This window comes from Bison bison, unplaced genomic scaffold (assembly GCF_000754665.1).
Source record: "Bison bison bison isolate TAMUID 2011002044 unplaced genomic scaffold, Bison_UMD1.0 scf7180017864375, whole genome shotgun sequence".
Classification (NCBI taxonomy): Eukaryota; Metazoa; Chordata; class Mammalia; order Artiodactyla; family Bovidae; genus Bison; species Bison bison.
This window is the reverse complement of record NW_011494947.1, coordinates 4678434-4688418: the sequence shown is the minus strand read 5'-3', so window position 1 is coordinate 4688418 and position 9985 is coordinate 4678434. Positions and strand designations below refer to the sequence as shown.

Genomic DNA, 9985 nt, shown 5'->3' with positions numbered 1-9985 from the left:
CCGAGGCGCAAAGCCGGCAAAGCGCTGCTGAGAACCTGCTCCGAGCACCCCAGGAGCGGCTGATGCGCGCCGCGTTCCCTACTCTGCTACAGCCGGCGGGCCGCATCTGGACAGGGTGCCCCGCGGCGGGGGCTGACGCCAGGTAAGCACGGGCCAGAACAATGGGTCTCCGGGCGAGAGAATGCGCCTGGTCGAGTCCGGGGGAGGGGGGTGGCAGTACCGGCTTGGGCTGGGGACGGGGGGGAAGGGGAAACGGGGCGCGCCCTACTGCTCTGTCTCCTTGCCGGGCGCTCTGTTACCCCGGCTTTTTAGGGGCCGGTGCGATCCGTAGTGACCCGGGATCGCGGCCCCGGGCGATCTGGGCATCCCATTCCTTCCTCGTCCACAACCCTCAGCCTTTCGGGACGGGTTCTTGCCTTCTGCCCTGACGGACTCTGGGAGACCACAGTTCTGGGGACCTTGGAGACCTTTGGCATTGGAGTTGGAGGCGCAGGTGCAGTCCTCCTCCTGGTTTTTGCTTTTCGTGTGGAGGAGAGGGGAGATGGTCTAAGGGTCCAGACCATGTCTTCATCCTGGCTTGGAGAATCTCAGGCTACCTCATTGCCGTGACCTTCAGCCCCTCACCAGGATTAGGAGAGCTTGAAGGCAAACAGCCCAGTCTGCTGTCCCTTGAGCAGGTCTGAAAAGTGCTAGGAATAGAGTCCGAGAGCCCTAATCTCAGCCCTGCCAGCTGTTCCTCTTCCCTTAAGCCCCAGGTCCCGAAGAGTCATCAGAGTGGCTTGCTGAGTGTGTTTGTGGGGGTGCCTTCAAGGCCTCCTTTCTCTCAATACCTTTCTCCTCTGGGCGATCCCCTCTCTGGCACCTCCAGGCTCTTACCTGTTTTCTCCATCGCCCCCTGTGGGCCAGCAGAGGCATGGTGCTCCCAGGCCTAAGGGCAGGGACTGAGGAAGGCCCCTTCCCAAGAAGCTGCCTCTCTGGGTGTTGTGGCTTGGCCTTATCATCCACAGAAACTCTCTAGGTCTTCGAGTGGGAAGTCAAGCCAGAGGTACTTAAGTCAATACCAAGCCATTTTGGTTGGGATCCTAGATGTCAGGCGAGTAGACTGTCCTCTGAGACCAATGGTCATTACACCCATTGCACAGAGGGGAAGACTAAGGACTAAAGTGGGAAAGGGACTTGTCCAAGATCATTCAGAGAGTCCTAGGCAGAGGTGGGACTGGGAGGCTAGAACCAGCCTCTGACCCGCAACCCAGCTCCTCACCTCAAGTCCAGGCCTCTAGCCTGACCCTTCCAGACTGTCCTGGGATGGGACCCAGTCCTCAGCTACCCTACTCCATCTGACCTCACTACACGTGACCATCTGAGACGACAGTGGCCTGGCTGCCCGGGCCAGGAGGTAGGGGACCCAGGCACTTGGGTCCACTGACCGCCTTGTGCCCACAGGCCACGATGCTGCTTGGGGCGTCTCTGTTGGGGGTGCTGCTGTTCTCCTGGCTGGTGCTGAAACTGCCCTGGACCCAAGTGGGGCTCTCCCTGTTCTTTCTCTACCTGGGGTCTGGCGGCTGGCGCTTCATCCGAATCTTTATCAAGACTGTCAGGCGTGATATCTTGTGAGTACTTGGAACAGCCCTTCCTGGGTCTCCTACACTCTTCTGGGTTTAATTTCCCCAAACCAGACCACATGGCCTTTACCAGCACAGAGCACCTGGGCCCCAAAGGAGCAGTCTTCGCTCCGCATCCTTCCCCTCGCAATAGTACGTGGTATCTCGATTGCCACGGTCAAAGTCTCTTCCCAGGGAATATCCCTAACCTGGTGCCCCTTGGCCTGGAGCAGACTTGGGGTCCTGGTCCATACACTGAACACCAGGCATGTTGAGGAGACCTTGGTAAGGGGTCCTGAGAAGATGCTGTAGCTTGTGAGAGGGTGAAGAGGAACCCTATGGGGAAGTCCCTGTCCTCCAGCTGGCACGGGTTCTGGAGCAGACCCTGAATCATGCCCACAAAGAACCTGCTCCACAAAGAAGGGCAGGTGTGGTCCACAAGGAGGATATTCTGTACCAGAAACCCTGCCTGCCACCTGCTCTGCGCCAGACCTTGGGCTGACTCTGGGTGTGGGGTTGAGTGGACAGGGCAGTCCTGGACCTGGGACAGGCTCAGACTGGTCAGGGAGACTGGCAGGGAACACAGAAAACCCGAAGGCTAGCAGGGCCCTGTGAGCAGAGCCCCTGGCAGTCTTGTCTTGCTCATGGTAGTGTCCCAGCAGTGTGACCCGCACCCAGAACAGGCAGCTCGGTGTTTGTCAATCTGAGCTGATTGCAAAAGGAGGTGTTGAGTGGCCACCACAGGAAGGATGGTAGCAGCCCAGAGGTGTGGGGGCGTGAAGCAGAGAGACGGCTTCAGGCCTGGGCCCTGGGAATCAGAGGAGGCCTCCGAGAGGAGAGGCAGGTATGCTTGAGAGTCACCTCCAGGAGGTGGAAGCAGGGGATGCCAGTCGGAGGGCATGGCAGCAGCAAAGGCGGAGAGGCTGGGGAGCCAGGAGAGTTCAGGGGTCCGAGGTGGCAGGGCAAGGTAGGGGGATGTTGCCAAAAGCTTGTTGCACAAACATTTGTTGAACATCAATGCCCTGCCTGGCACCGACCGGGGCCCAGGAGCAAGATGGTGAGGCAGGACAGAGCCCCACCCTTGCCGGGCCCACAGGGAGGGAGACCGGACAAATTGCAAGCTTGTCCTTTTTTACCAGAGTGGTGAGGGGAGAGGGATGATCCGGGGGTGTGCCAGGTCCAAGACGAGGAGTTTGGACTTTGGCTTGGTCCCTGGAGTCGTGGAAGGCCATGACAGAGCCGCAGACTCCGAGCAGAGCTTAGAGGGCAATAGGGGTTGAACTCTGGAGTCAGAGGGGACTAAAGTTCAAATGTTAGCACTGCCATGTCGTCCCACCTTGAAGCCCAGGGCAGGTGCTGGGCACTGGTGTCTTCCTCTGTACCGGGTGGGGAGGAAATCATCACCTGGGTGCCCGGTGTTATCATGCATCATCAGTGAGCCACTTCAGGTAACGCTGCCCCGCACACGGGTGCTGGGAAAGGGGTGTCGCAAGCGATCAAACCAGGGTCTTGGGACCCCCTACTCCTAAGTCCGGCAGTCACGGCTCCCTTGCTCCTCCTCCCCTCCCCCAGTGGTGGCACCGTGCTCCTGAGGGTGAAGGCCAAGGTCCGACGGTACCTACGGGAGCGACGCACAGTGCCCATCCTGTTCGCCGCCACAGTCCAGCGCCACCCGGACAAGACAGCCCTGATCTTCGAGGGCACAGACACGCACTGGACCTTCCGGCAGCTGGACAACTACTCAAACAGCGTGGCCAACTTCCTGCAGGCGCAGGGCCTGGCCTCGGGCGACGTGGTCGCCCTCTTCATGGAGAACCGCAACGAGTTTGTGGGTCTGTGGCTGGGCATGGCCAAGCTGGGCGTGGAGGCGGCGCTCATCAACACCAACCTCCGGCGGGACGCATTGCTCCACTGCCTGACCTCCTCCCAGGCCCGGGCCCTCGTCTTCGGCAGCGAGATGGCCCCAGGTGAGCCCTAAAGTGGCAAGGGACAGGCAGGGAGTCCCACGGGACTGTCACAACCCACCTCCAGCCCCTGGGGAAGGCTGTGTGGCTCAGAGGTTAAGGGCATGAGCCCTAGAGTCAGACGGTGTGGGCTCTTCCCCCACAACGCCCGGGAGCCAGGAAACCCAGGGAGATGGCAGTCCTCTGCCGCAGTCTCCTCACCACAGCACCGTTTTCAGGGAGGTGCTTAATAGAGTGAAGCATTAACAAAGCAGCTGATGCTAGGTGAGCCCTCAGACACGATGGTAACCATTCTTGTGACTCACTTGGCTTCATCTCAATCAGTTCAGTCACTCAGTCAGTCTTGTCTGACTCTTTGCGACCCCATGGACTGCAGCACGCCAGGCCTCCCTGTCCATCACCAAGTCCCAGAGCTTACTCAAACTCATGTCCATCGAGTCAGTGATGCCATCCAACCATCTCATCCTCTGTCATCCCCTTCTCCTCCCGCCTTCCATCTTTCTCAGCATCAGGGTCTTTTCCAGTGAGTCAGTTCTTCGCATCAGGTAGCCAAAGTATTGGAGCTTCAGCTTCAGCTTCAGTCCTTCCAATGAATATTCAGTATTGATTTCCTTTAGGATGGACTGGTTGGATCTCCTTGCAGTCCAAGGGACTCTCAAGAATCTTCTCTAACACCACAGTTCAAAAACATCAGTTCTTTGGTGCTCAGCTTTCTTTATAGTCCAGCTCTCACATCCATACATGGCCTCATCTACCTGCCCTGTAAAATGGGAGCAAGAAGCCTCTCTTTGCTGTGCCTCAGAGCTTATGTTTATTGGCCTCCGCACTGGCACTGACCACGTGCTGAGCTCGGTGCTTCACAGAAGCAGCTCTAATCTTCACAAAGCCTGGTGAAAGCAGAGAGTGTCATCTTGGCTTTACAGAGAACGAGACCGAGGTTCAGAGTGGCGCGAAGCACTCACCCAGAGCCACACAGCTGTTAAGTGGGTGATAGAACCGAGATTTGACCTTGGGCTTGACCCCAGTGTGCCTATTCTCTCTCCCCACGCTGTTGTAACTAATGGGCTAATGTTGTGGGCTGATGGGCAGAAGAGGTTACGGAGATGCTGAAACGAGGAGAGGAAGGAGGCAGCAGAGAGAGAGTGAGAGGGTTGGAAGAAGTTAAGAGAAAGTATGGCTGAGTGGGCCAGGATCGGCCTGTGGTCCGGTCGCTGAGTGTCTGGACATCTGTAGTGCACAGGGGAGCCTGAGAGAAGGCCACCACCCTCTGAAGAGGCTGGAGGGCTGCCAGCCTCTGATCGCCCCCCGACTCCTCCCTCCTAACCAGTCCCCCATAGACTAGCATCATACAGTGGATAGAAGCGTAAACCTTGAGGTGAGGTAGAGCTGGCTTTGAGCCCCAGATCTGGCACATTCTAGCTGTGACTCCCTGCTGTGCTTGGGGCCTCAGTGTTCCCATCTGTAAGATGGGCTGTTACTGGTACCTGTTTCCTGAGTTGTGTGAGCAGGAGCCTACATGTAAAGAGCCTGCCACATGATCAGCCAGCAGCTCGCGGGAGCCCTTGCTTCTCTCAGCATCCTCCTTATAACAAGTCCCAAGCGCTTCACCCACCTCTCTGCCACACCCAGCCAGCATCCCCTGACACCATGCTCAGCCCCGACACGAGTAGAGGTCCCCGGAACACAGGGCCGGGGGAGGAAGGAGTGCCCTGGCCTGCCTGTAGATCTGTCTTGTTTCCCCTGCAGCTGTCCTTGAGATCCATGCCAACCTGGACCCCTCGCTCAACTTCTTCTGCTCCGGTCCCTGGGAGCCCAGCACGGTGCCCGCCGGCACGAAGCACCTGGACCCGCTCCTGGAAGATGCCCCCAAGCACCAGCCCAGCCGTCCCAACAAGGGCTTTGTAGGTGAGCCCCTCACCCCCACACAAGGGTTCAAAGATGGCCAAGAGACAGAGCGGGGGCCTCGGGGCCTGGATTCTTCTGTAAACTTGCCACGTGACCTGGAATGAGTCATGTCACATCCCTTTTCCATTCGGGGAAAATGAGCCACAGTCCCCAGCTTTTATTGCGAAGACTGGGTGAGCTGGCGTGTGTGAAAGTGGCAGGCACTTCTTGAACATGCAGTTCTTGAACAGCCTTCGCTGATGGCCGATGCATGCAGGAGCACATGAAGCCCGGGAGCCTGCCTTGTCCGAGTGTGGGCTGGGCTCAGGCCCTCGGCGAGCCCCTTTCATAGTCACCCAGCGCCTGTCCAGGGCAGGCCCCTGTTGTGATCCTCCCCCTGCTCTGGGCTACTTGCCCCCTGCCCCCTCCTCCAGGCAGCCTTCTGGACCCTCTCGCCTCTCTTCTTCTCCGCTCCACAAGCCTGACTTGTGGACCTCACTGCTTGGCGCATGGCCTGGGGCCAGGAGGTTCAGAGCCTGGGCCAAGTTCATGTCCCAGCTCTACTGCTTCCCTTGTGTGACCCTGAATACCTGAGCTGCTCTCTGAGCCTTGGTTCCCAGAGCCGTGAAATTGGGGATGGCAACTGAACCTACGCTTGAAGGCTGGAAAAGGTCCCATGGAGAGCTGGGGTCATTACCATTTGACCTCTGCCATCTGTGGCTCTTGTGTGCTGGGTGCTTTTGTAAGCTCCTTGAGGTCAGGGCCTCTGGCTGGTTGAGACTGGTGCCCAGCCTTGGGCTGACATGCCGTGGTCACCCTGTAACACGAGTTATTGCATAACACGTGGCGTCACCCTGTGGCATGCCTGACCTCCTGGAACCTCCAGCCTGGTGGGACTGAGCCTCACACAGAGACCATGACGTGACTGTCCCTGGTCCTCAGATCTCGGGGGATAAAGACAGGGTTGCTGGTGCAGAAGCTGCCTCTGAGCCCCGCTGTCTGCAGCTGATACCTCCTACATAGCAGGCATCAGCTCCTCTGAGAAAGCCCTCCCTGGAACTACCTCCCCTTCCTGGAGCCCGGGTCCAGTGCTGCCGCCAGGCTTTGGCAGGCCCTGTGCTTGCCAACACGCAGTGCTCGCATTTCCAATAGCCTCATCTTCCTGTCACACTGGGCGGGCACCTCCCTTCTAGGCAAGGCCTGTGCTCATATTAGTCACTGATGTCACCCTGGCCCTGGCACAGAATGAGGGCTCAGAAGAGTGTGTTGAAGGAGCCAGCGCAGGTATTAGAGCAGGTAGTGATGTCTGGGGAGTAGCTGTGCCGGGAGTGGGTGTTAAGTGATACACACCTACCAATGTCTGACTCTGTGCCCAGCCTTGCACTGGCCCCTCTCACACCCGCTCCTACCTGTTTTCCTCAGATAAGCTCTTCTACATCTACACGTCAGGCACCACCGGGCTGCCCAAAGCTGCCATCGTGGTGCACAGCAGGTAAGGGGACGGTGCCCTGGTGGGGAGACCTGGGGAGGTGGGGCCTGGGGCTCCTCTCCTGCCTTTCCAAGGGCCCACGGAGCCCTCAGCCCTCTGCCTTCCCAGGTATTACCGGATGGCTGCCCTGGTGTACTACGGCTTCCGCATGCGGCCCGACGACATCGTCTATGACTGCCTCCCCCTCTACCACTCTGCAGGTAGCCTGGGCCCGCCCCCTTGGTACCCAGCCACCCCTGAGCCTTCAGAGCCCTACCCTTCCTGGCAGGCTATATGTTGCAGTAGAAACAGAACAAGCTTTGGAGTCAAATCTGGGTTCAAATCCAGATGTGGGCATTGACCTTGATGAGAGTGGGCACACCAGCATAATTGGTGGGTGTGGTGGTGCCCCACAGGGCACCTGGGCTGGTCTGACCATTCAGTCCATTTCCATGGGTGTGGACAGCCTGGCTGCTTGGTCTGGGGGCTTTCTAGAAAGACAGATGGACTAAATATAGTTCCTGCCCTTAAAGGTGCTTAGAGTTTAAGTGTGTGTTGGGGGCAGGCTGAATGATGAGAACCCTACCCTGAACTCTCAGGCAAGAAAGGGCATTGAGTGTGGAGAGGGGCAGGGAGCAAGGAGTTCAACTCAAGGAAGAGCCCAACTCCAGGAAGGCTTCCTGGAGGAAGCACCCCCCAATACAGGCAGATGTGAAGCCAGGCAGGCTAGCTCAGTTCCAGCTGGCTGAATGGCAGTGTTACAGCTTTGGGAAAAGGAGCTTGGGGCCAGCTCCAGAGGCTTCAGGGGACTGTCTGAGTAATGTGCACTTGAACCCATAGGCACTGGGGAGCCATGGAAGGTGTCTGACTGGGGAGAGATGTGACCAGTTAGAGTTGGAGGGCAGGACAGGGGAAAGGGAGAGTCTTTGAGGGGATGGGACTATATAAGAGGAGGCTCTGGAGTATACGATATCTCTCCTTTGTCTGACGTACTTCACTCAGTACTGTATAGCCCCAGGGAACTCTGCTCAGTGTTACGTGGCAGCCTGGATGGGAGGGGAGTCTGGGGGAGAATGGTTACATATATATGTATGGCTGAGTCCCTTCACTCTTCACCTGAAACCATAACATTGTTGGTTAATCAGCTATACCCCAGTGCAAAATAAATAGTTAAAAAAATAAAATGACATCTTTGGTGGCCAAAATAAACAAAAAGACGAAACTCTAGAAAGAAAGGGCTTCTGTCCCCCTGACCCCCGGGTCCCCCCTCTGCCTTCAGGAAACATCGTGGGGATAGGGCAGTGCCTGATCCACGGCATGACTGTGGTGATCCGGAAGAAGTTCTCGGCTTCCCGCTTCTGGGACGACTGTATCAAGTACAATTGCACGGTGAGTGAAAAGGGAAATAGTGGAGCATCCCGTGCCCCCCACCAGCTCTATTCAGGGATGCCCGTCTTTGAGCTGAAGGCAGCCAGCCGTTTACTTGGGGCAGCACTCCCATTGCTCAGATGGGGAGACTGAGGCCCAGAGAGGGAAGGGATCGCGCAGCTGGCCCCAGGGATAGGAGGGGTGGGGGCTTGGGAGGGCATCGAAGGCAGGGCAGCCTCCAGGGCCCAGACTCACGCCAGGCCCACCCCCAGATCGTGCAGTACATCGGCGAACTGTGCCGCTACCTCCTGAACCAGCCACCCCGGGAAGCGGAGGGCCAGCACCGGGTGCGCATGGCACTCGGCAATGGCCTCCGGCAGTGCATCTGGACCGACTTCTGTAGCCGCTTCCACATCCCCCAGGTGGCCGAGTTCTACGGGGCCACGGAGTGCAACTGCAGCCTGGGCAACTTTGACGGCCAGGTGCGGCCCAGAGTGCGGACCCAGCGGGCCCACGGGAGACACGGAGGTGGAGGGGAGGGCGGGCTTCCGGCATGGAGTGCGGTTGCAGGAGCCAGAGCCCCGCTCGCAGCCCCCCAGGCTGTCCAGTTTGAGGCCCGTAGTGGGAGAGCCCGGGCCCAAGGCTTGGCCTTCGCAGGTGGGGGCCTGTGGCTTCAACAGCCGCATCCTGTCCTTCGTGTACCCCATCCGGCTGGTTCGAGTCAACGAGGACACCATGGAGCGGATCCGGGGCCCTGACGGCCTTTGCATTCCCTGCAAGCCAGGTCTGCCCGAGGGTTGCAACTCGGGGTCAGAGTGGGAGGGGCTGGCTTAGGAAGGTGACAGGGCAGGGATGGCTGGGTGAGTGAGGAGCCCCGTCCTGATCAGCGGCCAGATGTCAGCTCTTCTCTTAGGGCTGCATGGCATTTATTTCTTGATCCATCCATCCACTCAGTCACCATCCCATCCACCCATCAGCCCATTCGTGCATATTGGTGCTGTGGACCCTGGGCCCCGCCCGCCACAGCTCCCCAGCTCTGTGCCTGAGTCCCCTCCTGCAGGTTGTCCTGAGGAGGTGGTGTGGTACAGGATGCAGACCTCTGAACAGAGCGGGACCTGGGGAGTGCTGGCTTTAGTTAGGCCGTCCACGTTGAGCTTGACCACCTTTTCATTTGTTCAGTGACCAAGTGTTACTGAGAAGCTCCCAGCCCTCGGGGCTCCTGGGCTGGGGGAGAAAGGGGGCATTGCTGGGGGTATTTTAGTATGGAGACCCCAGGGGGACCTGACCACGCCTCCCCTGGCCGCAGGTGAGCCGGGCCAGCTGGTGGGCGTCATCATCCAGGAAGACCCCCTGCGGCGCTTCGATGGCTACCTGAACCAGGGCACCAACGACAAGAAGATTGCCGGGGATGTCTTCAAGAAGGGGGACCAGGCCTACCTCAGCGGTGGGTGGGCACCCCTCCGGAGGCCTTTGCGGCCCCTTGGGGAGGGGGGAAGGGATTGCAGGGCCCCACACTCAGACAACACCTCCCCCCAACCAAGCCCCTGGGCCCCCCCACCCCCCGCCTCACACAACTCCTTTCTCTAGGTGATGTGCTAGTGATGGACGAGCTGGGCTACGTGTATTTCCGCGACCGCACGGGGGACACGTTCCGCTGGAAAGGCGAGAACGTGTCCACCACCGAGGTGGAGGGCACGCTC

At 58.8% G+C, this 9985-nt stretch overlaps 1 protein-coding gene across 1 annotated transcript in view; it reads left to right on the top strand.

The window, feature by feature from the left end:
* SLC27A4 (solute carrier family 27 (fatty acid transporter), member 4) overlaps positions 1-9985 on the top strand; it is a 13817-nt gene continuing 3832 nt past the window's right edge. The window contains exons 1-11 of the mRNA XM_010856965.1: positions 1-142; positions 1444-1610; positions 3174-3568; positions 5312-5470; positions 6872-6941; positions 7047-7138; positions 8197-8306; positions 8558-8767; positions 8943-9069; positions 9592-9729; positions 9873-9985. Coding sequence (XP_010855267.1) covers positions 1450-1610; positions 3174-3568; positions 5312-5470; positions 6872-6941; positions 7047-7138; positions 8197-8306; positions 8558-8767; positions 8943-9069; positions 9592-9729; positions 9873-9985 — 1575 coding nt within the window. The 5' untranslated portion in view covers positions 1-142; positions 1444-1449. The remainder of the gene's footprint in view (positions 143-1443; positions 1611-3173; positions 3569-5311; positions 5471-6871; positions 6942-7046; positions 7139-8196; positions 8307-8557; positions 8768-8942; positions 9070-9591; positions 9730-9872) is intronic.